The 27,620-nt window shown below is 36.9% G+C and overlaps 2 protein-coding genes and 1 pseudogene across 22 annotated transcripts in view; 1 reads left to right on the top strand and 2 right to left on the bottom strand.

Moving 5' to 3' along the window:
- PHC3 (polyhomeotic homolog 3) overlaps positions 1-4,112 on the top strand; it is a 64,510-nt gene extending 60,398 nt beyond the window's left edge. For 11 of the 13 annotated variants that reach the window (XM_019643935.1, XM_019643934.1, XM_019643933.1 and 8 more), the window contains one exon: positions 1,546-4,112. In XM_019643935.1, coding sequence (XP_019499480.1) covers positions 1,546-1,700 — 155 coding nt within the window. In that variant the 3' untranslated portion in view covers positions 1,701-4,112. The remainder of the gene's footprint in view (positions 1-1,545) is intronic. The other 2 variants (XR_002124182.1, XR_002124183.1) reach the window with 2 other exon arrangements.
- Positions 4,113-7,867: 3,755 nt separating this feature from the next.
- Positions 7,868-27,620, bottom strand: part of GPR160 (G protein-coupled receptor 160) — a 37,378-nt gene continuing 17,625 nt past the window's right edge. For all 9 annotated transcript variants that reach the window (XM_019643942.1, XM_019643940.1, XM_019643943.1 and 6 more), the window contains 2 exons: positions 17,297-17,417; positions 7,868-13,479 (listed from right to left, as the gene is read on the bottom strand). In XM_019643942.1, coding sequence (XP_019499487.1) covers positions 12,391-13,407 — 1,017 coding nt within the window. In that variant the 5' untranslated portion in view covers positions 13,408-13,479; positions 17,297-17,417 and the 3' untranslated portion in view covers positions 7,868-12,390. The remainder of the gene's footprint in view (positions 13,480-17,296; positions 17,418-27,620) is intronic.
- On the bottom strand, positions 26,327-27,280 carry LOC109383468 (60S acidic ribosomal protein P0 pseudogene; annotated as a pseudogene).

Genomic DNA, 27,620 nt, shown 5'->3' with positions numbered 1-27,620 from the left:
AGTAATCCCATTTTAACTAGTTTCTTTTATATGGTAAATGGACAAAACCATAAAAATTTTGCATAGGGTACTTTTGAAATGTCATTTTTTAAAAGTCTGAGAAATTATTAAAATAGAGAAATTGACAAGCTGGATGCTTGCTATATGTAAGAAACAGGAAAGATATAGCCAACAGAAAAGATGGCAAAAGAACTAACCAAGAGAAATGATGACCACCAGCTGAATACAGAAAAAGTGTTTGTATTATTACTCTTACAGATAGCTCCCAGGTAACAGATGCTACTTTTTGTTTATTGTTTGTTTATTCACTCATTCAGTCCTTTCCTTATCCAAAAAATATTTACATTTAGCACCTACAATGCTTGATGCTGTGGCTATAGGGATGACATCATTATTTTATATAAACAAGAGGATGATTGATACATTTGCAGTAGAAAGATAATCATTCCAGCAAAGTTGTGGTATCAAATGTATAATGTAACCATTTCCATTTTTTATTATGTTTTTCTTTGTGTTGTCCCTTAGAATGCTAATTTGAGTAAAGACTTTAAGCTGTTAGTATTCTTAAAATTCATTTTTATAATTTTACTAAGCAATTGTCTACATTTTTGTATTCTTTCCTCTCTTGGTTCCTTAATTCATTACTTTCCCTGCTGATTTCTTTATCCTTAGTGGGGAAGTTTATTAAGTAACCTGACTGTGCACAATTTGGTAGATAATAAAAACATTTGAGGTTCAAGTAGATGCTAGCATTGTTTTTGTTACCTGCTAAAGCACCTGGTAGACTGAGAGCTAAAGTATTGGTTATTTGGCAGGATTAGCCAGCAAGCTCATAATTTCAATGAGAATTTGTTTTCTTGTCAAAAGTGGAGATGAGTCCAGTGACATTAAGATTTGAAGTTGAAATTACAAATCGAGTAGTGTGATACAAACTTAATGGATTGGTTCTGTCCTGAGTAAATAAAAATGTTTTAGATATGCTTGGCAACTGAAGATTATAAATTAGAACAGGGTACAAATGATAATGAAAGTCGTACTCTGGTACATCAGAAAATATTTCTAAATGGTTATTTAAATGGTAGAACATTATATTTTATTCCTCTGTAACTATATGTAAAGCATATTTTATAGAAAGATAAGTTCAAGACATACGACAACTAGATAATCCAGACTTGTTACACGTGTAGCATGCTTTGAGGTGACACCATCATCCTTTTGGTGGCGGTATGTTTTATTTAGATTGATCAATCTGTACGTTTTACCTGACTCTGTACGTTTTACCTGACTCTTACTATTCCTATAATAATATTTTTAGAACAAGAATTCCAAGTAAATGACTTTACCTGGATTTCATATTAATTCTTATTTTCAGAATGCCAAGAAATACTGTCTTCTTCAGGAGTGAACCCAAGACTACCATAAATAAATTTAATTTGTTTCTCAGTCTGTATTTCAGATACTCAGACCCAGTGAGAGCATAATTGTGACTGTTAAAAGTAACATCTAATTGTGTATTAATTCTAACTTCCTCTGATCAAATTTCAGGCTGCCAGGATATCGCAGATGAGTTCAGAGCACAGGAGATTGATGGACAGGCACTTCTTTTGCTAAAAGAAGACCATCTTATGAGTGCAATGAATATCAAGCTAGGCCCAGCCCTAAAGATCTGTGCACGTATCAACTCTTTGAAGGAATCTTAACAGAATCATGAGGCTTTGAGATAACAGCAATTTTACTCTTCTTAAACAAACTATAAGGTATAGGAAGGCTCAGGTTGGCCTAGGATATTATCACATATGGTGGATAGCCAAGCACATTGGGATCTCTGCATCAGAAGTTGACATTTCTTCTACAGATATAATAATTCATCATACATTTTCATAATCAGCCAACATTGGTGAAATTAATTTTACAGGTGACATGCAACATTGAAAGACTTGTTATAGAGGGCCATGATATTTTTCAAAGAATCGTGTTATACTAGATAATTTTTTAAAAGGTAATGTTTATCATTAATATAAAGAATCCTTTTAAAAGTAATTTAATGATTTACATTTCTCCTCTTTTGATTCAGTTTTCTTATACATTTTTCTACCCTATAAATTTTTTATAGGTTGTCATGGGAGAGAGAATTTAGGAATAAGTTAGGAGCCCAGTGACAGGAATTGTTTGCAATGAGTTATCAGTACGCATTTAAAAAACATGTCTGTTAGAAAGTTGCTTTGTCTATAAAAAGGTTTGCATTCTAGCATGAATAATACTGATCTGGAAGTCAGAAGAGCTGGTTTCTCTTTCAGACTTGACCAAGAATTTGGTGTGGCTGAGAAAGCTTCACTTACTTCTTGTACATTTAGAGCAGTGTTTCTGTTTCATACCTAATCATGGCGGACAGGGATATTGCCAACTATCCTACACTGCACAGGGCAGCCCTCCACAGCAACGAGTTATCCAGTCCAAAATGTCAGTCGTGCCAAGGTGGAGAAACTGTGAGAGAGGAGTGACAGTGTTTTTCTTTCTCACCCAAAGGAATATTTTGAAAAGATGGGACATGATAAGGAATATATTATACAATGGAAGTATTTCAAATGGCATCAATGTTCTGCTGAAGTGTTTTTCCCTGGTTTATGCATATTAGAACAGGGGGCAAAATCAACTGGCCTATAAAATAAGGACTGGCATACAGATAATTTGACTCTCAGAGGTATTGATTCATGTTAATTATCTTTCATATCTCTGCTCCTCTGCACTGATGAAGGCATAATATCATTATACCCTGTGAACCAGTAGACAGCCTTTGCAGGCAAGGCAATAGTTTGTAGCAGATATGTGTTTGGTCTTTGGAGTTTTTCTAATGTTGAACATGCTGGGTCTAGCTAGAATACATATTCCTTTTTCCTTGACTAAACCCTTGCATGCTTCCTGCAAAGCACTTAGCAAGTGATATCTCTTGGATAATCAGATCTAATTTTGTATGTACATGATTTAGGGGAAACATTTTTAAAGCAAACCTTTCACTGAATAGTTACTGTTCTGTTAGAATTATGACACTACAATGAAATTGCTGTGGGAGCCCTGAGAGATTTATAGTCCTGGACATCAAAAATTTGTTTTAATCTTGATTGTATCTTTACCATACAATGGAAATGTTTTAATAACTGAAGGAACATACACAGACATTTGGCAGAAGTTCAGTAAGTGGGGAAAGAAAGGTCCATGGGTTTCAGTCATTGTCACTGCTCTTTTCAAAAAGATTGTGTTGAGCTAGTAGAAGACTAAAGATGTCCTTAAAGACATCACAGATATTTATCTTTTGGCTTTGTGTACATTAGAGAATGTTGATTATTTTTATACAAAAATACAGCGGGTAATTTTTTTAATCTTTAGATGCCTCTTGTTTGAATGTATGCTTTGTGAGATTCTTTTGTGTAGTAATGTTTTAAAAGATGTTTACTAATAGTTACGTGTAGGGTTAGAATGTGTAATATAGTATAAGGCTCATGTTCCAGACCTACAATAGCTTATAGTCTATGTTACATATTTCTATCATATTTTTAATTATTGGATTCAAGTTTCAAGGAAAGGTAGGTACTCTATAGTCAATTTTCATTTATTAGCAGTTCATTATTATGACAGAGTTGTCATATGTTTTGAGTTTTCCCCTTATCTTTCAATTTCAGAACACAAGAATAGGCTAAGTATTAGTAGATAGATGGTCCACAGTATTGGGGGTGGGAGGCACAAAGAAAAATCTCCCCTGGAATTAAAATTTTATCATAGATAATCCACAATTAATATAAAATTATTTGGGAATAGATTCCCCTTGCAATAATTACCTCCCATGACTATTACATATTATCTGTAGCCTTTAAGGTATTAACTTTGAACTGTGTTATAGGTTCTTCTTTTATTTACTTCCTCTTCTAATAGGTCATTATGTACTTACTAAAAGCCCCTGTGCCTAGCACTGTGTTAAGTATTCAAGAACGCTTACAAGAGGGGTTTCCATTTGAGAGCACCTTATAATATTAAATGTTATAATCATCTTAAGAATACTCTAGATCTTCTGTTCTCCCCACTTAAAACATACCAGAAAATATAATTGCTATTTTCAAGTGAGTTGTTTTATTTAGAAATGGCTCGTTTGCTTTCAACTGGTAGTTCTCACCGTTGATGCAGCTATTTCTTTCTAGATGATGAAACCATTTTAATCTCAAAGCTTCAGTTAATATATAATAGATCTAGACGATAACACTGGTGTCCACCTCTTTCCTGAGCTTTAAGCGATTTTAGTATAATATATATGGGGAGAGTGCTATTGTTTTCATTTTCATTCATATTACTAATTGTTTTTAGGATTTTGAGGAGAGGGAATGACAAGCAGAAAGAGGGTATGGGAAGTTCTTCCTACTTTTGTTACCTAAGTTTGCATTTTCTGACTTCTTTAAACTGATGTACTCTTTTCCCATCGAGGGGAAAAAAACCCTACCAGTTTGAAATTTTACTTGCTTTAAGCCATGTGTTCCTAGTAAGGAAACAAACAGAAAGCAGGTTAGTAAAAATTATTTTTTGCATGACATGGATTTTCGTCAAGCCTTGTGTAGGGATGTATGTGTCTGACACAGCTATGCAGCTCTGATATAATTAGTATAGTATGAGGCAGACTGCTGTCCCAAAACCTGTCACTTTTTAAGTGGTACTTAACTATTTCCACTATGGTACTTTTATTTTGCGGTGGCATCCTCTAAACAGACATTTTTTTTCTTTTAGTCCCAGTTTAAGGGCTGTCATCTAGAAGAAGTAGAGAAGGTGGAATGTGGGAGGAAAGAAATGTTAGTGAAGAAATTTGAGAATGGGAGAGAGGCAGACAAGAGAACTGCCACTTGTTTATCCCACTTCAACACTGAACAAATTGCTGCACTTTTGAAGTTAATATTCATGTTTTACCTAGTTTTAAATAGAAATTTTTCTTAAATAGCTCACCGTTTATTTTTGTTTCCTGGTGTATTGAAATCTTAGAACTGTATAAAGTTAAGTATTGTTGTTCCCATGCCTTTGAATATTTTTGACATAGCTAATCTTCATATATCCAGTGTGAAATTATAGTCAGACATTTATTCAAATACCAGTATTAGATTGAAATCTGTCATAGTGCCTCATATCACTGACTTGTTCAATTAAATGTTATAAAGTCCCATTATTTGCATTCGCAGGGTTTTGGTATCACCATGGCACAAGTATGGTAGGGAGGCAATATATAGATTGTATCGTCTTAGATTGTATTTACATGTGTATAAACAACTTTGGAAAGACTAAACTGTTACAAATGTATGTGAATGATGCTATACTGAGAGCCATATCGAGTGGATAAAATCCTGACTGGACACACTGTTCAAACGTTTTAAAGATCTATTTTCAATCAGAATAGCCTGGTGATATTTTGTGGTTTGAAGATCCTCACCTTTGGTGCATGGCAGGAACACACACTGTATATATGCTACTGGCGTTGAGAATTACCTGATAGCATGAAATGGCGTTCTTCACCCCTGACTTCCCAGAAAGCCTCCTCTAGCCCCAAGAAAACTCATTGTGAAGACTTTCTTCTTCAAGAGATCTTTGCCTGAAAATTCATAGAGAGGATTTTGTAGTGGGGTTCATTTTAGGGAGGTAGCTGGGATAGGGCTTTCTAATATGTAACCGTCATGTACTGGCCCATCTACACACAATGTTTGCTTAGCCACTATCCTGGGTACCATATATGTAACTAGCTGGGCCTTGAGGAAGGTTTTCAAGAGGGGGATGGGGGAGGGGATGGGAAACTGGAGGAGGAAACAAACAGGAGGAAAAGCATTCCAGACGCAATAGGATAGATAGTACAGTTAACTGAGTGAGGTCATGCAGTATAGATATGGCCTTTAGTAGTTCAAAATAATTGTAGTGTTTGCATCCCATTATAGCAATAACAGGTTATAGTTTTTATTATGTCAAGATTTGTCTGTAGTCAAACTCATTCTTTCACTCTCTTTATTGAGTAATCCTGTCTTTAGGAGCATATTTTAATAGTTCCAGTGATGCATAAGTTAGTGATTTTTGACTTCTGAAAAAGGTGACAACTATTAGAGAATATTTGTCAAAAACTCAAAAGTTAATCGTAATTGGGTTATCAGAATTATAGAGTATCCACTTTCATATACCAGTTGAATCAACCTTGTAGATTTTTATAAAGAAAAGCATTTTTTTAAGATTGTATTTTATTTGCTGGGTTGTGTCTCAGTCTAAGAATTGGATGACTAAGCTATAGCTTTCTGTTTATTCGTGTGGATTTCAGTAAACACAAGCCTACCTCTATTTCTTTGATGCACAGTAATGTGGATCAAGAAATAAACTGTTTAATCCACATTCATAAACATTGTTATTTATCTATTTAGAGCATCTAATTTCATCTTAAAGACTGTGATTCAATTTAGATAAGCACAAATACAGTATTGGGAAAAGTAAATATGCAATCACTAAAATTTAATTTCAACCTATTAAAAACTGTACATCTTTCAAAGAATTTTTTGGGAAGATATTCCTCTTGTTAGAAGTTCAGAAAATGTATCACTATATAATTTCCTTCAGTGCAGCAATATAAGCCATTTCTTTAATAAAACTTGTTAAAAATTATATTATTTTCTTAGGGAAAAGTTTCCTAAATTTTAAAGAATTTGAAAGTTTTACATGTTATTTTTAGAACTTATTATTTAATCTATTTTAAAATAGTATGAGAAATTTTTTTTTGAAAGTCGTAAAGTACCGATACAGATACAATTATTACTACCATATTCCAGAGCAAAACATTTGGCTTTTCCTGAACTTTCACTTTCGTACACATACATTACAAGGGAGTGAACTCCCTCCTCTTCAGATTTGAAGCCCGCTTCTCTAATGAAAAGTCTCCCATTCTACTCTAACACATGAACACATACCTTTTAAGTGCCATGTTTATGGAACCTTTGGAAAATGTTTTCACAAATGTTTAATTTCTTCCCTTTTTATAAAGCTCATTTAAACATTTTATTTAAAGATGACAGTTTTAATCTCAGATGTTAGAGAAGAGGTACACTAGAAAAATATTTTTTTCTACTGCCTTTGAAAAGTATAATTGCGTTCAGTGATACTGGTGGCTTAAATATGAATCCATAGAAAGAAAACCTGTGTAAAGGTTGTAAAATGTATTGTTTAAAAGAGGTATAGTAATGAATGAATTTTAATTTGGGGAAAAAAATAGTATACATTTAAAACTGTTATGCTAACATGGCATAGTTTTAAATTTAAGAGTAATATAGGAAGTCCTTTTGACCGCCTATTTAAATTGACTCCAGTAATCTTCTTAAGGATTGATAGTAGCCATCATTATTGGCTTAAAAGTTATACTTTAGGGAATATAATCAGTGTTAAAATCCATGTTCTTCTTGGAGCTTTAATTGATGGAGGTAAAGAAGTTGGTGTTTATGAGGGTGGTGGTGAAAGAAACATCAACCTGTTTTATAAACAAGGCACTTTTCCATCTTGCCTCAAGCAAATCAGACATATTCATTGCTTAAAATCTTAGTTTAGAATGCTGTGTTAAGTCATAATTCTTTTTGTTTTAGGTAGTACTAAATAATCTACTTCAATAGTAAATAATAGATGAACATAATCATTAATGTGACGAATGACTGGGGTTTTACATCCAGTTGGTGAATTAGCTGTGTGATACCCTAGGCAGTTACTTAATTTTTAACCTGTTTCCTCTTCTGAATATACAATATGGAGCCTATACTACTCAAAATGTTGATTTTGGTTTAAATCATCTCTAAAGTACCTCCCAGATCTACAACTATGATTCTAGGCCACATAATGGGGTGTTTTGAAGTTGTTCCTACTTAATTCTCGTTTTCTTTTTAATGGTTAATTTCATACTGAAGAGCCTTTGCTAAAAGATATTAAGCATCATTTCCTGGGTCACTTACAGTCTTTGTTCTCCTAAAGAATAAGGTAGACAATTCATAGACAAGCAAATGAGGACATTTTTCTAAATGCTTCTTGCTAGTTAACCACCAGATATATGAATACATATGAACATTATTATGCATTTATCCATTCATTTATCAAACTATTTGAACACTTATTATGTGCATTGTGTGATGTACATGACTTATGGAACTAGTAATAAGTAAACGAAATCTTCCCAAAATTTTGATTGTAGTTTAAACAAACATGGACATAATTATTAATATACTGAATGTAAAGTTGGAACTGAAAGGAAATGTTTTATGCATTGGGGGGAGGATTAGGCTAGATGACATGTAAGGGGTCTGAGTGAATCACGTCAATTCATATAACATTTTACACGCTAAACATCAATCTACCATATACCTGATTAGGTTACAAAATTCAGGGTACCTAACATTAAGGATTTACATTTTGAGACTGTTGTGACAGCCCATATTTCTAAGAATTATTATGACACTTGAATCTATTCAAGAGGTGTTGCTACGCAGGGTGTATGACAAAGAACAATACAAAGAAGTGAAGCAGGTGCCTACTTACATTTTCAACTACAAAAGCTTTACACCCAGTATTGACAGTAAAGTAATTTTTTTTAAATGAAAAACTTCAAAGGATGTCGCTGAACAGGTTTGTTTTTTATTTTGTTTTGTTTTTTTGTTTGTTTTTAAAGCAAGAAAGAGTACATAAATTTTACTGTTGTTACACATTACATGTACCTACTTTTTAGAAAGCATACATATGTTACATAGTATAAGAGTTTCCTTTAAAATGCAGGACTGCTAAACACAAAACAGTTCCATGTTTAAACTGATAAGTATTTGAGGAGTAAACATTGAATGGATTGATTATTAATTGGGTAGAGATTCCTTACCACTTGAGGATTCTGTGAATTACACTGTAATTCCTACTGATACAGCAGCTTTACATACTAACATCGCTCGATACTAACATTCTCCATAAAGATAAAAAATGAAAATATCTAATATTAAAAAGACCTTTTATGCATTACAGTTACAGCTTTGTAAAGCAGGAAAATGTCCAAATACAGGTTAGATTAGAATCTAGAACACACTGATTGAAAATAGGAACACTGACATTAACCTCTTATGATGGTCTTGGTTTAAAATTTTTTTCCATGGCCCTGGTTAAAATTTACTTTTAAAATGTTTTAATTTACCCACTTTTTCAAACATTTTATGTTGTTAAAGTATATGTTTCATAAACACTTTTTATATGTGTATTCTTAAAATTTTAAAAGTCAGTAGGGTGTGCAAAGATGGTATAATGTTGGATGTCTAACTTCCAAGACACTTAACTAGATTCCCAATCACCTGATTCAAAAAGTTGGTCGTTTTGGTTTTTTTCATAGGGAAAAAAAAAAGTCAAAGTAGGTTCCAAAAACTGTCCTCAGAGTAAGGAGTGCACTGGTGGAGGCGGAGTTGTAGGCAGCACAGCACCCTGAAGGATGGGTCCCCACCCTGGGGGCAGGCATTTCAGGCCTATTGGCCGAATTAGTGCTGTTTGTCTGCTTGCTTGTTAAAAAATTTGTTGTTGATTTAACAAAAGCAAATTGTTGTGATTTTTTTTTTTAATATTAAGTTTTGATGCTTCAAGCACATGTTACCTGATTTTTTTAATTCCTCTTTTTGGTTCCTCCCATTGTTCCAAAGTAGGACTTTCGTAGTTTTAAAACCTCAAAAGCTGATCCACCCAGGATGAACAAAGCATCACCAAGAGGAAAAAACATTTTTTATCTTTACAAAAAACAAATGTTAAGATTATATATAGATGTATTCTCTTTGCATTGGATATTGTATTAGAGTCCTCCTTACAGGAAATTAAATAGTTTTAGCACTCTTAGCATTAGTAGCATTCCTAGATTGGTGTCTGTAGCTACAGTTTTAAAATGTATAACCTGAAAATGAAGTTAATTTTGCATTATTAAGAGCACACCATGATGTATGTAAAAAGATTGTCCATTTGGTGTATTTTTTTAAAAAAGAGAAGGCACTTTCATATTAACAAGTAGCATGTATATGAATTTTAGATTTTCATATTTGTTGTGTCTGTATTCAGTGAAGTAAAATTAAGCATTCAAATGTTTGTTGATGGCAACATTAACTGTTAAATTAAAGCACCTTATACTCTGCTGCTTAAACTTGCTTGTAATTGCACCTTTGTTACCTGCGTATTTTCACATAGAATATTGTTGTAACATTGCTTCATGTGGGTCTGGATGGAAAGTTAGTGGGCCTACAGGATCATTTATTTATATTGTTTGTTTATAATTCAATAATATATTGTAGACCAGCTGTTAAGTTCATTTCTTTACAAATAAAAGCCTCTTCCATTTGGCTGGTCTATTGAATAATTTCTCTTTTTTTCTTTAAGCTTATGAGGCATGGGGAGGGAATACTCTAAGTTAACAAACAAAACACTTAACAAGGGGCTTGAAATAGTTATAAAATTTTCCTGATTTAAAATCTGCAGAGTATAAATCTTTACTAATTAAGTACAATATATTTTTTCTTTTTCTTTAACAGTTAACATTTTTATGGAAAATAACAAGTTTTCCAAAACAAATGTAGTGAGAAGAGTGACATTGTTTTACAGTTTTTGCAAATCTCTTTAATGTCTGACTTAATAAAAACAGGCAGATTCTCATGCCTGCTTGTATATTCAATGTTACTATGTTACTATCTCACATCCATCATGCAGCCGCTGGAAAACTTCCCTGTACACTTGGAAGAGAATGAGAGTGGAAATGTTGCAAATAACATATTGTTATGAAAATAGTTCTAATCTCCATGGCCCCTGAAAGTGTCTCAGGCCACCCCCAACCCCCAGGTCCTCAGACTACACTTTGAGAACTGTTCTTCAGAAAAGTGAGATGGTGTTGGTTGAAATTTTGAACTTCTAAAACACACTTACTCAGATACCCCTCCACCCTGTCAAAAGAAAAAAACTTAAAAACCACTTAAGGTGGATTTGTGGATGTAACAGCATTTTAACAATTTTTAAAAGCAGAAGTTTATGCTGGGAGAAGATGATTGGGAAGTGTCATGTTCTTTAGACCCACGACTGGATTGTTGGGGTTTTTGGCACAAATAGAGGAAGGGAGCTTTCTGTGATTATGTGTGGACAGTGGCATTCACCTCCTCCTATCTTATATTGCGCCTGGTTTCCTTCTTTTTGTTTACCCCTTTGATCCAAGGGAGAAAATAAAAGTTTTTATTGGCCTCCATCTTGGGTAAAAAGAGGAAGAAGGACAATATGCTAAAAATAGGCTTTTTTAACGTACTTAGGTGACCCTCAATTGTGTAAGTACAATATATTTTTAAATTATCTTAGTCCCATGTTATGGCCAATTAGAAAGCAATACATTCAGCAGAAAAGTAACAGAAGTAGAGACAGCCAGGTTTAGACACTGACAGATTAGACAATGTCTATATCGTAATTCACAAACTGCCTTCAGATTTTTCTGCCATTCAGGTTGCTCTTCTCCAGTAGCTCTCAGCCGGGGGCAGCTCTGCCTACCAGGGGAGGTTTGGGAATGTCAGGAGACATTTTGGTTGTCCTGACTGGGGAAGGAGGCTTCTGGCATCTAATGGGTAGAGGGCAGGGATTCTGCTAAACATCCCACAATGCACAAGGCAGCCTCCCCAAACCAAGAATTATCCAACCCAAAATGTCAACACTGCTGAGGGTAAGAACCCTACTTCACTTTTACGGTGTGATACATTGCCAATGTAATTGTGATTTGACATGCAAGTGACATGCAGGTTATAACTGAAAATGAACCTGGTATGTCATGGAAAGACACCCAGTCACTACTCCCAATTCTGTAAGGTAAGTCCCCAAAACTTTGCTTCCAGGAATATCTGCATTAAGAACAGAGATATATATTTTAAAATTAGCTAAATTTAAATTGAGCTAATCTTCCCTTATGTTAAAGAATATTCATCCCATATCACTTCAAGAAAATTATTTTCTTGCTCTGAATTTAACAAAAATGTTTATTTAAGTTTGTATATTAACATTGGCAGTGAATCTCAGATTTACATGACAGTTTGCATCCAGTAGTTTTTTGGGTAACACGAACACCAGTATATTCAAATGTTAACTCTTCACCTTTGTGTTAAATTAATATTTGTAATAGGCAGTTTTCCTGAAGAGGTATAAAAATTTTTCTTGGAATTATTTTGTTAAAAAAATAATATCAGAGCCCCAAAAAGACATATTCCTAAAAGGTGTGCAAGTTCGCTCTTTAAGTGTTCTGAGTCACCATTCTTTCCCGTTAATAAAATTATGACTCTTATTGTAGTTTTAAGTTTTAATTAGTTTTAACATGGCAACACATTAACAAATCATTATTGATATAGGCTTTTCAATATGCTCAAGATTATGAATTGCAAGTGGAATGAAGCAGCATTTCCAGTTGACAAATGGATCCACAAGTAATGAGATGTCTCTTAAATTAAGCTTGTGACAATTAAACCAGTAAACTGTAGCAATGAGAAAACTATTGACAAAGTACAACCATGGAATGTTCATCTCAATATATGCTGGAATCTGTACTTTAAGTAAAAGGATAATTACTTGAAGTAGTACAAATGGTAACCAGGTACCAAGAAAACAGATAATGAGCTTGGGCAAGAGTGTTTTTTTAGAACTCACAGTACAACCAGAGTGGGATGAAAAGGGAAAATACAGGATAGTCTCATTCATATAGGAAGTTATCCTAATAGCCTTTACCAAAGTAATAAGTTCAGACCAAGAGGTTATAAAAGCCATAAATAAAATCGTCACCATGGAAAAGGACAGCCAGTAACTTTGAATGCTGATGTAGAAAGGACATTGATAAGAATAAACACTGTGTGCTTTCTGGTTTTGGTAGATGGATGGATCTCCCAAAACATAAGCAAAGACTGAAATCCAAATTAAAATCACTGTAAAGAAATAAAATAATTTTTGACACTTAAATGGAAGCTTGGTGGTTTTAGAGAAATTCAGGTAATAATCTATACAAGCTATCAGGAAAACTGGATAATGCAAAAAGCCATAAGTAAAAGAAATAATTTGAGTAAACAGGCAGATGTGGTATTTAGTAAACCTAGTGCCTAAAAGTACAAAATCCCTGAAATAGGATATAATGGAAATGTTTACCAAAAGTAAAAGATCAATGAATGCGAGTGAAATGCAAAAATATTCCATAAAATTTTGATAGGTGTTTTTTCTTCTCATTCCTAGTGTGAGGATATTTAATAATATTTTTCCAAGTATAATCAAGAATAGCAGACAGTTACCATCTCGAGGCTGATTTGTTTGATGTAACTGGTACTGAAAAGAGCAGTTCTCTGAAGGAAGAGCAGTCATATTTATAGTGAAATTTCAGAAGGCCTGCTGTGAAATACATGTGATAAAACCGCTTTGCTTTATTTTCCAATGCTGCAAAGAAAAGCAAAAAGAAAAACCTGATGTTATTTTGATGGTATCTCTATTTTATGGTATCTCTATTTTAAAACTTTACAAAGCAAGCAGTCCTCAAAAATCTAATCCAATCATTTCCCCCAAATAAATATAGAAACAGGGAGTTTATATTTCTCAATTTCTCATACTTACGGAATACAGAATATGATGAGGAAGAATTAATGTGTATACTTTGATCAGGTTTTGAAACCCAGAACATCCAGAACTCTTAGATCCACAACCAAAATGTTATATATAAATAATTACTAAAAGTTCTAATAAGTACAGCTTTTAATGACTTGTAAAAAGATAAAATACTTTCACCGGCTGGAGGGAAAAGACAGGCTTCAAATAGCCTGATAGAACCACCACAGACAGCTGTTAACCCAGCCACACTCTTGACTCCAGACAATGTTATCTCACCCCTCCTCTTTGTCCTTTTGTCAGTGAATTTTAGAGGTAATGCTTATGGGGCCCTTTACTATAGCAATTTTCAAAACTTTTTAGTTGCAGCGTAATAATTCAGATTAAATTTCTGAAGCTCAAAAATATAACAGTTCACCTGAAAATAATGGGGACATTGGTAAAGGAAAAAAAAAGATCAAGGTCCACGTTCTGGACCCGATCTTTCAGGTGTGGCAACCTGGAGAGACGAGAAAATACAGGGAAGGAATAGGGACTGAGTCTGGATACCTGAGAACATTAAGAAGTGCTAGCTAGGTAAAGGCAGAGGAACAGGAGTTGAAGCCTGAGTGGTAAATGAATTTGAAGGCAGGAAAAAGAGGAGAAGATGAAAGAGAAAGGTCAGAGAGGAAGAAATCAGGAAAGGATGGAAAGATGGAAATTTGAAAAATCCTAAAAAAACCAAAAAAAATCATAGTTGACCCAAAGTTGTTTCTGTAAGACTGTTCAACTAGTCTTTATAAATAGCAAAATAAAACTCAAACAACAACAACAAACTCATCCATAAATGTCAACAGCTGGAAATGGGTTAAAAATGCTACATGGTATATACATCCTTAACGATGTACTATCCTGCCATTAAAAGTGTTTCTTGAGTTAGGAAGATTTAGTGTTCACCTTTTCTATACTTGTTAAATGTTAAGCCTTGGGAATTTGTTGCATGTTTAAAAAATATATTTCCACAGTATGTTTAGTTAAGTGAATTATAGGTTACAAAATTAGGCAGCAACATGTACGTAATCTAATTTTTAAGACATTATACATGTATAGAAAAAAACTAAGAAGGTATATACTGACTTATTAATGTGGTAGTATTATACTCCTAGGTCTTTCTGAATTTCCCAAACTTTAAGGAAAAAAAATAAGGGAGTATTATGTCTGAAAAGTGAAAAAACTGAATTTTCCTAAAAGCAAATAACTGATGATTAAATAATGTCAAGGGAGTAATGAGGCTATTGTTTCAGGGTGAAAAAAGAAATCAGTGTGGAAGGAGGCTATCAGTTCTGCTGACAGACTAAACTCTAACTTGACAAAGAGTCTCTCCTGGTTAAGAGTAGAACTTCCATATTTGTCTTTTCATTGTCCAATTTCAGCAAGAATCTGTCCTCCTCAGTATCTGATCTCCCTTGATGTCTGATCAGATTCCTCATCCCCTAACAAGCCCCAGGGGATGTCCCATCACCCTGGCCTGCCTTCCGCAAGAACCCTGTTAGGGTTTGGCCACCTTCTTACCCGTGATGCTTTCTTTAGTAATATTCCATCCACTGACCCCCACCTTGCTCCTTGCCTGTAAATTCCCACATGTTGTGCTTGGAATCGAGCCCAATCTCTTCCCATCACTGCAGAACCGCATTGCCATAGTCCCTACACCTGTTGTAATGGTCCTGAACAAAGTCTCCCTTACTGCTCTTCAACAAGGGTCATGAATATTTTTCTTTAACATACTCTCATGGCCATAAGTCTACCATGTGATAAGCTCCCTTATTAAATTTACACAAATAATGTATCTATTTACACACACACGTATGTGTATACTCATGTAAAGACAGTTATATAAGAAATCATTCAGGGCCGGCCGAGTGGCGCGATGGTTAAGAACTGGCTTGGGATGCCAGAGGGCCCCGGTTCGGATCCCACATATGAGGGCCAGTGACACTGCCCTCTACAGCTAAGATGCTGAACAACAGCTCAACCTGGAGCTGGGCTGCCGTGAGTCGCTGGCGACGGCCTAGGCTGCAGTCCCTGTGGCAGTGGGTTGCCATGGGCTACCATATGTAGCCAGCAGCCAGCGTGAGCGGCCAGCAGCCAGCGTGAGCGGCCAGCAGCTGCAGTGAGTGGCCGTCCAGAAGCCGGCGACTGATCTGCCTCGCCAGGGAAGAGCGCAATGATGGTGCCAACTTGGGCCAGTGAAGCAGCGTCCTCCACAACTAGACTGAAGAACAAAACGACAGCAACTTGTCTGTTCCCCTTCCCCCAATTCCCCATCACTGTTCCCATCCCCCCAATTCCCCAATAAAAATCTTAAAAAAAAAAAGAAAGAAATCATTCAATACCTATATTCATAACTATAGGTAAAAAACCAGTGAGACAAGTTCTCTTGTATGCTCAAATTAGTTTAACCTGACCTTCTCCTGAAAAAGTTCCATTCCAGATTTGATATATGACATACACAGGCATGGATGGACTCATGATCACCACCTTGACAAATCACTGGCCTTATGAGTGGTGTGCTTGGATAAGGAAGTATAGATGGCGTAATAAGACCACATGAAGCCCTCCTGAGCGAAGAAAAAAGACAGGCTTAGTTTTAAATAGCTAATGTTGGTGTAGAATGGGGTTGAGGGAAGGAAACAGTGTGGGTTCATATTTATGAAGACCCACTTGAAAAAAAAAAGTAACTTTTGGATAAAAAAAGAATTATTTGTATAAAATCATTTTATCCTTAATAACTCCTATCTAAAATTAAATAAGCAAAGCTAAGGAATCCATGCTTAAGTAGGCAACATCCAAGGGCTGTTCCCCAAGTTTCCGTTTCCTCACTGACTCTGAGTGACGCCAAGGGGAAGGCCAGAAAAGCAGGCTAGTCCCTGGCGGAGAGCAGTCCGGCCGAGCGTCTCCCAGGGGCTAAGAAAGGTCAGCAAGGGTGCAGGAGGGGAGGACGGCCAGCTACAGCCAACAAGCCAAACAAGAAAAGGACTGGAAGAAAGAAGACAAGTCTGATGGAATAGGTATGAGAATCATAAAGCTGAAAGAAGCTTTAGAGATGAGGGCGGGGAAGGCCCAGGAAAGATACGAGACTGAAGGCAGTAAAAAACAATCAAAAGGAAGTATATTGGAAAATGAGGTTTAGGTCATTTTGTAATGGTTCCTGAATATCATAATCATGGAAATCAATCACAACTTCCTTAAATGATACCAATTTTATACCCCACTTCTATAAATCACTAAAAATATTCAAAATGCCAACATTTTGTTCTTTAATCTCCCAGGACAAGACAGAAATCTGTTAATAGGCTACCTGTCCTGAATTTTCCCTTGAAAAATGTTCACATTAACTCTAGGGATTCAGAGATTTATAAGATACAGTTTTTTTCCTGAATCGTTTTTAAAACTACTTATGAATCAACTCCTATTGCTTCATATACGACTTAAAAGCTTATTGTGGAAGTCCTTTCCAAGGCATCTTTGGGCTTGTTTTGTGATCTGACCAATTTAGAAGTATTAGCAGGGCCTGAAGGAAACAAACCATGATTTCTTTTCACTGACCCAACCTCTGCTTTTCTATTTACAACCCAATTAATTCTTTAAACAAAACAAAGCAAAACATACTTACTGTGCTTTTTTCTCTCGTAGGCCTTTCTCGGCTGATGACCTTCCTACTTTATTTCAGTTTCACTGCCTTCAATCATCTTACTATTGGTTTCTGGCATACCAAAATGCCAGATGGAGAAGGTCTACGTGAAAGATAGAAAACAAAAATAACCATCATTAATAGCTATCTTAGTAATTGGATTTCAGTATAACTGGCTCCAGATCTCTACTTATAGAAGCTGTCACTCTCTATGGGATTAGAGCCCATAACTGTTTATAATCTTTCTAGCAAAAGGGAGGGGGGGTACTCAGACTGAAGGCCCACCAAACACACTGAGATACGGGTGCATAGAACATGGCATTGCTTTCAAGAAATCTTGCTTATATTGCATTTCTCACCCACAGGTTTTTGGAGTCTAAAATAGAAGTTTTCAGTCTTTTTGGCTATAGGACCCTTTGACACTTGTTACATGTTAACATAAATAACTTGTTTAATGAAAAATCAAAGTGGCACTGTTTCCCATTTCACCAAATTGCTTTAGTATCTGTCTGGCTCAACAGCAGACAGCTGAATTCTCATCTATATTTAATCAGTTGTGATATCACACTCCACGTAGCTTTTGGAAAGTCCTCTATACTCACGAGTTTGAGAGTGAAAAAATATCTTTTCTAAGTAGGTAACAGACTTCATTAAAAACTTCACAGTGGTATTATAATCAATAGTTGTGTTATGCCATCCCAGAAAAGTTGAACCAAACCACGTGCAGGGAACACACTAGGAAGCTGAGCACAGCTAACATTCTGGTCTGTTGTACGGAAAGGGAAGGAACGCTGCCCCCGGACTTGCTGACCCTGATGGCTGGAGAGCCTGGGAGAGAGAACCAGTGAGCCTGGGCCAGGGGTTTCCCATACCTTTCCTCTAATCCTTACAGTAATCTAAGAGGTATGTCTTCTTTTCCCAGGAGGAAACAGGCTTGGGGGCTAATGAGCATGTTCCCTGAGGCTGCAGTCCCAGGTCTGATTTCAAAGCTCATGTTGTCCAGTAAGCCTCTGATGGCCCCTCACAACTGGAAATGTAGAAAGGGACCTGATTTATGTATGTGAAAGAGCTTTCCAAAAAGGTAACACGCAAATGACAGTGACTGTTGATTACTGGTACCCAAAGGACCATAACTAACTGATCTACTTGGATAATGTAATTTTATTCCTCCAAAAGATAAATATAATTTTTTTTTCAAAATGTGGTCTTTGCTTGATATGTCAAAATTCAGTGAAAAAATAAAATGTCATTCAACTGTCTGACAACTTTTGAACACGTTTTGTTTTCCTTTATATAGTATAATTAAATTCAATATAGAAAGTTAAGAAAATATAGAAAAAAGTTAACTTATTTTTAAAAATAGGTAATTTACATAGTACAAAACTCAAGTTACAGAAGTGTATACAATGAAAATTACTCATCCTATCTGCTCTTTCAATACCCCTTACCCCCATTCATCACTATCCAGTCCAGCTTCTCGCCCGAGATGAAACCACTGTTACCATTTACTTGTGTCTCTTTCAGAGCTATTCTAAAACAAAGTTTTAAAAAGAATTTGAAATTTTCATTGCTAAAGGAACTGGCAAGGGTTCTTGATTTGCCCTTCCCGAGGTCTCATTTATATAGTGATAAAATGCAGTATGAGCTATAAAGGTAGAACACAATACAATGTGAGTCAGTGATCTGTCAGACCACAGGAGTAATTTCCACCAACCCAAATGAGGTTGGCCAGGAGGAAGGTCAGTGGGGCCAGGCAGGAAGACAGGAAGTAGGGATTATCTCAAAGGAGGAGGGCAGGTAACTATTCCCCCCACCTCCAGGGGCACAGAATTACAGTGCTCACCCATACCTGCTGCTTTTCTGCTTCTAAGCCCATAGGAAGATTTCATCTCCTTGATCCTTACAATTAGGTGAGCCCATATGGCTATTTCTGGTCAATGGGCTATAAGGCCAAAGCATATAATTGCAGAAGAGAGCCCTTCAGTGTTCTCTTCCTGACACGGAATAAAGAGGCCATGTGCTCCAGATGGGGACCGCTCCAGATGGTAGAGCCTCTGTCAATCTGGGTCCTTGAGTGACTGTGTGGAGCAAAGCCCCTGACGACTCACAATGGATATACAGTGTGAACAAGAAATGTTTGTTACATTAAGCTGCAAGAATTTTCTGATTATTTGTTATCGCTTATCCTAATACAATTTCTTATAATTCTCTGTACCCTCTGCAAATTTTAACAGCATGTATTACTGAATTTTATACATAAATTTCCTAAAAAATTACTTATAATCACAATAAAAAAGCTACAGTAGAAAAAAAACTGAAAAGCAACAATGCAAGTATAGGAAAATGGTAAAATCAAAATTCAACTATAATTTCCAATACATTACTTTTGCATTGTTTTGTTCTGATTTTCTTATATTTGCCTACTATGAATAACTTTATTCCGCCAAATGAGACAAATGTGATGAAACAGACAAATTTCTGGAAAGACACTATCAAAGCTCACTTCAGAAGGTCCCTAAAGGGCCAGCTGAGTGGAGCATTGGTTAAGAGTTGGCTTGGGACGCCAGCTCTGAGCAGCAGGGCCCCAGTTCAGATACCACATGAGGGCCAGTGACGCTGCACCCTCTACAGCTAAGATGGTGAACAACAGCTCAACCTGGAGCTGGGCTGTCGTGAGTTGCTGACGACAGTGAAGCTGGCCAGCAGCTGGAGTGAGCTTTCCTGAGCTGCCGTCAGCAGCTGTCCAATGGCCGGCGAGCGACTGCCTCACCCGGGAAGAGCGCGATGATAATACCAACATGGGCCAGTGAAGCAATGTCCTCCACAACTAGACTGAAGAACAAAAGGACAGCAACTTGTCTGTTCCCCTTCCCCAATTCCCCAGCGCTGTTCCCATCCCCCAGTTCCCCAATAAAATCTTAAAAAAAAAAAAGGGGTCACTAAAAAATCCCTATTAAAGGAACTGATTTTGAACTTTAAAACCTTCCCACAAAGAAAACTCTAGGCTCAGATGTCTGAATTGATGAATTCTACCAAACATTTAAGGAAGAAATACCAAACTTAAAGAGAACAGAAACGCCTCCCAACTCATCTTACAAGAGCAGAATTACCCTGACACCAAAAGCAAAGACATCTCAAGAAAACTAAATTGTACATCAACATCCCTCAAGAACATCTAGGCAAAATCCTTAACAAAATACCATCAAATTAAATCCATCAACCTATAAAAAGAATAATATATCCTACTACATCACAGCCAATGCAAGCTTGGTTTAACATTAGAAAATCAATGTAATTCACCATGTAAACAGAATAAAGGAGAAAAACTATATGATATCTGAATAGACATAGAAAAGCACTTAATAAAATCCAACATGATAAAAACTTTCACAAACAATGGAAGGGAACTTCCCAACCAGATAAAAAGCATGTATGAAAAACCCACATGTAGCCTCATGCTTGGTGATGAAGCGAGGTCATTTCCCCCCCCCAGAGCAGGAACATCTGCTCCTGCTCGACATCTTACTGGCGGTCCAGTGTAAGACGGCCAAGAAGTAAAAAGCATGTAGACTGAACAAAAAAAGAAGTAAAACTCTAATCATGGGTGATATGACTATGTACTTAGAAAAATCTAAGGAATTTACAATAAAAGCTACGGTAACAAGTGAATTTACCAAAGTTGCAGGTTAATTTAAAAAGATCATATTTCTATATACTAATGATAAACAGTTGGGAAATAAACATTTACAATAGCATAAAAATATGAAACATGGATAAGTCTGACAACGCGCATGTAAGTGCAATATTCTGGAATTTTAAAACATTGTAGAAAGAAGATCTAAATCAAGATAAATATCGTGTATTGGAGGTTTCAGCAGGTTTGGGGTTTTTTGCAGAAATTGGCAAGCTAATTCTACAATTTATATGGAAATGTAAAGGACATGGCAGAGCCAAATAATTTTTAAGAACCACAAAGTTGGAGGACTTACAATACCTGACGTTAAGACTTGCTATAAAGGTATAGAAATAAAGAGGGTGGTATTAACATAAGGATATTCCCCAAAATTAATGGAACAGAAGACACTCCAGTAAGTAGACCCACACATTTAGGCCAATTGGTTTTCAACAAAAGTGCAAGGTAATTAATTCAGTGGGGAAAAGAACAGTCTTTTCTAAAAATGGTGCTGGAAAGTGAATATCCAAATGGGAAGAAATTAACCTTAACCCTTACCTCGTACCGTACACCAAAATAAACTCAGAATGGGTCAGAAGACCAAAAGTCGAAGTGAAACTGACATTTCTAAAATCTTTCTGATTCTGCACAGATGTATTAGTTTTCAAGGGCTGCCATAACAAATTACCACTGGGTGGCTCAAAACAACAGAAAAGTATTCCCTCACAGTTCTGGAGCCCAGAAGTCTGAAATCAAGGTGTCGGCAGAGCCGTGTTCCCTTTGAAGGATCTAGAGAAGAACACCTCCATACCACAGCAGCTTCTGGCGGCTCCTGGCTTTCCTTGGCTTCTGACAGCATAACACCAATCTCTGCCTCCATCTTTACACAGTGTTCTCCCCCTGGGTGCCTCACTGTGTGTCATGTCCTCTTTTTATAAGAACACTGGTTATGGGATTTAGGGCCTAGCCAAATCTAGTATGACCTTACCGTAATTACATCTGCAAAACACCTATTTCCAAATAAGGTGACATTCTGGATGGACATGAATTTGGGGGCGCACTAGTCAACTTACTACAGCAGGCATAGCTTTCTTAAGACAGGCACCTGCACTTGTGCAAATACACGAGTTGGTAAATTGGACTCTGCTGAGTCACAAACACTTCTTTTTGAAAGCATAGTTAAGAAAACGAAAAGGCAGGCTACAAACCGGGAGAATGCATTCACAATAAATATCTAATCAATGACTTGGATCCAGAATACAAAAGGACTCTTACAACTCAGTAAGATAATTAGCCCCTTAGAAAATGGGCAAAAGATGTGAACAGACACTCTGGAGAAATGCAAATGAAAGCCACAATGAGATACTGCTGCAAACCCATAAGAATAGCCAACATTTAAAAGACAATACATGCGTAGACAAAGAAACAGAACTAGACTTCTCAGGCACTGTTTAAACAAGAGGTTTCTTACAATGTCAAACATCCAACCACCATTTCATCCATTAATCCTACTCCTAGGTATTTACTCAAGAGAAATGAAAACATATGTCTACAAAAAGACTTGTCCACAAATGTGTGTGGCAGCTTTATCCACCATGGTTTCAAACTGGAACTATTCCATATGTCCATCAATAGAATGGATAAACAAATGGTAGTACATCCATACAATAGAATGCTTCTCAGCAATCAAAAGGAATGAACTACTGATACATGCTACATAGGGATAAATCTCAAAAACATGCTGAACGAAAAGAACCTGACACAAACAAATACAGACTGTGCGACTGCAATTATATGGAATTCTAGAATAGCAAAATAAATCCATAAGGCTGGACAGACCATCAGTGGAAATCTGAGACCAAGTTAGGGCAAACGGGTACCAGGGAACTTTGTACAGAGATTAAAAGTTCTATATTTGGATTGGGGTGGCTCAACAAGTGTATACATTTTTCAAAATTCAAACTATACACTGAAAATAAGTGTATTTTACTAAATTTTTAAAGGATGTACATCTCACAATATTGGATATGCAATTAAAAACCTGGAATTTATTTTAAAATCCAACAACAGGAAATTGGCTACATAAATTATGATACAACTTCCAATGAATGATGGCTTTTTGAATAAATGTAATTACTTTTACTCCCTCTCATGATACCACTACAACAGCAGTAAATTGAGTTTGTACCTGATTCTAAAATGAACATGCAAAGCTAGTTTGTCACTGAAGGAACCAAGTCACTATGTTTTTAAACCGGTAAGTACAGGGAAAGAATCAAGCAGTTTTCCTGCCTTTTAAAAACTATACCACTTGGTGATAAAATATGAAGGAGGTGTTTACTTTTATAAAAGAACTCACACTAACTAATGGGTAAGGAATAATAACATTTGGAGAAAATTTCCAGTTTGCAACCCCTGATGTACTCACTAATGGAGGCAGCCAATGATCATCAACAGCTACTAACATCCAAGGGAGAGATGGAAGGATGCACCACTACCCACGAAGCAGACTTGCCAAAAACTTAGAACCTGATCAGCCTGTAGATTCAACTATTGATCCACAAAAAACAGAGCACAAAAGAACATGTTAACTCCACAGGATGCAGCAAATAAAATCCAGATGGAGTAGGACAAACAACGGATTTCTTCAAAGTGTATCAACGACGACACAGAACATTCAATGAGACTTAAGATGTAGCAGCTAAGTGTAATGTGTAGAACTTATCTGAATTCACTGGAACAGAGCATTACATTTATAAATAACAACTGGAAATTTGAACAGTGACTGGAAATTTGAGGATACTAAGGAATTAATAATTTTTGGCATGATAATGGTATATATTATATTTTTGTTCTGATGGGCTGAACTGTCATCCTATCCTGACTCAGTGCAACATGTGGCTCTCTCCCCAACTATGGACTGAGAATGGAGGTGCTGTCTTCTGACAAGTGTAAAACATAGGGTCTCTGGACTGTGGGAAGAGTTAAGATGGAGGGGTACAATGCTGAAAACAGGGAGTCCGAGGAAAAGTACACATTAGAAGTTGAGGCTTCTCCAGCCTTCTTTTCCTCACCAGGATTTCAGGAATACCATTAGCACAAAACATAAAGATGCAAAAATCCTTCTCTAGTGATCAGCCCAGGAGTAAATATATAAAGATACTGACACTGAGTCGTCCCTAAAGAAACAGCTAGATAACATCCTACCCATAAATATGACTAGACAACCAAAGATCCCCAGACATTCAAAGAAAATCTCTACTATGAAAAGTCAAAACCCACAAGCAGAAAAATAACTTGGAGGAAAAAGATACAATGCTAGAAGAAACCTTGATTTAGAAACTCATTGTTTTCAGGGAGAAAATACCACATCTATGAAACAAGAGGAGACTTGTTAAAACAACAGAAAACAAAATGAAAGCTGTCTGGGGAAAGAAAAATATGATGGCAGAAATGATACACTGAACAAAAGAGTTAGAAGATAAAGTTCAGGATATTTCCCAGAAAACATAGAACAAGAAGATAGAGAAAAGGAAAGAAAGAGAACCAATCCAACAGGTACACAATCTGAATAATGGGAGTCACAGAAAGAGACAGAACAAACTGAAGGGGAAGATATCAAAGAAGAAAAGGCTGCACTAGTCTTTAGAACTGAAGGGTTTTCAAGAAAGAGTCCATCAGTGGCCACCTCGATGGAAGAGAATAGGCCCACATCCAAACACATCAGAAATTTCAAAACAGTGATAAAAAAGAGACGAGATTACCAGTTTCCCAAGAGAAAACAAACAAATTTGATATAAAGAATTAAGACTAAATTAAAAATGGGTATATTAAAGGAAAGAATAACACATTTACCCTGACTTATATGAGATGTACCACTGGGTAACCAAGTAGTAGATGAGAGGAAGTAGCTCTTCAAAGAGTGTTCCAACTTGTAAACGAAAACTAAATTGTAGACTCAAAATTCCACCATTTTGCAACCAGCTCTTCTCCCCCAACCTCCCGCCCATGAATTAACAGATGCAGACATTAAGCACCTACTGCTATTTTCACCACAATGGGAGAGAAACCAGACATTCTGTGTCTCCTCTGCACCGAACCTGAGTTGGATCAAATCTCTGGATCCAGCTGCCAATTTGCAAGAAATACAGAGAACACAAAACTGGAAACAACCCAGATTTCTATCAACAAGTGAATGGATAAACAAAACTGTGGTACACCATGCAACGGAATACTACTCAGCGATGAAAAGGAAGGAACTTATCCATACAAACAACAACACGGATGAAATCTCAAAATAATTATGCGGAGAGAGGCCAGGCTAAAAAAGGATGCATGCTTCATGCTTCCGTTTATATAAAATCTTAGAAAACACAAATTCTGTAATGACAGGAAGATCATGAGTTGCCAAGGAGATAGGGAGGGGCAGGAGGGAGAAGTAACAAAGGGGCATGAGGAACTTTTAGGGTAAATAATGTGTCCACCATTCTGATGGTGTGATATTTTCATGGGTGTAGGCAGATGGCAAAAGGTATCAAATTGTACACGTTAAATACCTGCAGCTTAGTGTATGTCACTCATACTTCAATAAAGCTATTTTTTAAAAAAGAAACAGCACAGAGGACACACTGACACAAATAGAGGACATGCTGAGCTGTTCCATGAGTGTAAAATCAGCAAAAGTCACACTGGAAAACTCTAAAGGTCACATGGTCCAGTTCTTCAATGGGACAAGAAGAGAGGGGGAAAAAAAAAATTGGAGATGTAATCTACAGAGTAAAAGAGACTTAAAAGACAGGATAAGGCTAAACTAAAGTTTCTAGGGTACACATTTGGATGCTAAAACTATTGTTTTGAAATGCAAGAAAGTGCTTACTGCATTATGGGGAAGAGGGGTTGGAACTGGGAGGTCGCCCAGAAGGGGCTTACAGAGCAGAGTGCTAGCTCTACCTGAGAGACAGTTACAGGGGTGTCTGCCTCATGATGACTCATAAAGCTACACATTTTTTTAAATTAGTTTCAGGTGTACCAAATAACGCACTAGTTATCCTTTTCACCCCTCACAAAGTGACAACTCCCCTTTCCCCCATCCACTGCCCCCCACCCCCGATATCATACATATCTATAAAGCTACACATTTTTGTGTATGCTTTCTGATTCGGTATCTTATTTTTCTATAAAAAGATATTTAAAAGAATCAGAATGCGGTTAGGCTCCTCTGCAATGCTGGAAAACAGAGATACTTCCAACTCTAAGGAATTGATAAGTTCAAATACAAACAACACTTCTTGGCATAAAAACCACAGGCAAAACCAAAAGAAAACAAACTGGGGAAAAAATTACAAAATGTGAATCTCCCTAATTTATAAAGAATTCAGAAATCAAACAGGAAAAAGATAAAAAACCCAATAGTGAAATAGTAATAGGAGCAAAGGGTTTGAAGAGACAATTCACATAAAAAGGATAAATGGGCTATTAAACATAAGACAAGATGGTCAGCATTGGTCATAAAAAAAAATTTTTTTTAAGCCCAGAAATTTCAACTATGCTGTTTGCCTCTCAAGAGACAGGGCTGTGGGTGCTGCCACTGTCAACAGCTTCCGGACGCTCAGCCCACAGGAGAAAGGGGAGATGTTCAGTGTGTCCAGCAGTGTGGCTTCACTGGCGCCACTGTCCGTCTTCATCAGCTGCACGACACGTCATTCCGGATGTCAGCGGTGCCCCTGGAGATGTTAGTGGTGATGCCCACATCCTGGAAGCAGGAGGTCTTCTCGGGCCCCCAACCAGTGTTCTGGGCTGGCACACTGACTTCACAAGGGGCAATGGCACCAGCACGGGTGGCAGCTGGCACCTTATTGGCGAGCAGCATGTTGCTGATCTCAAGGGAGGTCCTCCTTCGTGAACACACAGCTCACATTCCCTCGGAGGTGAGGCAACGGTTTCTCTAGAGCTGGGTTGTTTTCCAGACGCCCTTGGATGGCCCTGTGCGTCATGGTGTTCTTGCCCATCAGCCTTGCGAGGGGGGACGCGAGGACCTGAGGCACGTGCTCGGAGCCCACATTGTCTGCTCCCGCAGTGAGGCAGTCTGGGTAATGATCCAAGAGCTGGATGATCCTAAGGAAGGAAGCAGCTGGCCTGCCAGGTGCCCTGTCTTCCCAGGGTATCATGGTGGTGTGTCAGGGATGGCCATGAGGGGTTTAGAGACGAGGTCACTCTCACGAGGACGCCTGGCAAGAGCAACACTGGCATTTTTAAAGACTCTAGGCAATCATCTGGTAGAAGAACATTGCACAATCTAGATTTGTCCGTGTAATTGCTGCCTCAGTACTAAACATTTTCCTCAACAATGCTTTCTGGATCACGCATCCCATTATGTCAGTTTGTCTCATCACTGGTCATGTGAAGTCAGATCAGCTAATTAAGGAGGTGTCTGCCAGATTTTTATATTATGGGGTGCCTTTTCCCTTTTGTAGTCAATAACTAATCTCTAGAGCAGAGGTCGGCAAACTGCTGCTCACGAGCCACATGTGGCTCTTTGGGTATGTTCCGTCTCAAAAGTTTGCTGACCCCTGGAAGAGCCAATCCTGTCCCTCACAACAATTCAAAAATTATTCAAGAGCCATAAATATATTT

The sequence above is a fragment of the Hipposideros armiger genome, unplaced genomic scaffold, assembly GCF_001890085.2.
Source record: "Hipposideros armiger isolate ML-2016 unplaced genomic scaffold, ASM189008v1 scaffold_83, whole genome shotgun sequence".
Taxonomy (NCBI): Eukaryota; Metazoa; Chordata; class Mammalia; order Chiroptera; family Hipposideridae; genus Hipposideros; species Hipposideros armiger.
Note: the sequence above shows the minus strand (reverse complement) of the source record. Positions and strands in the feature narration are given on the sequence as shown.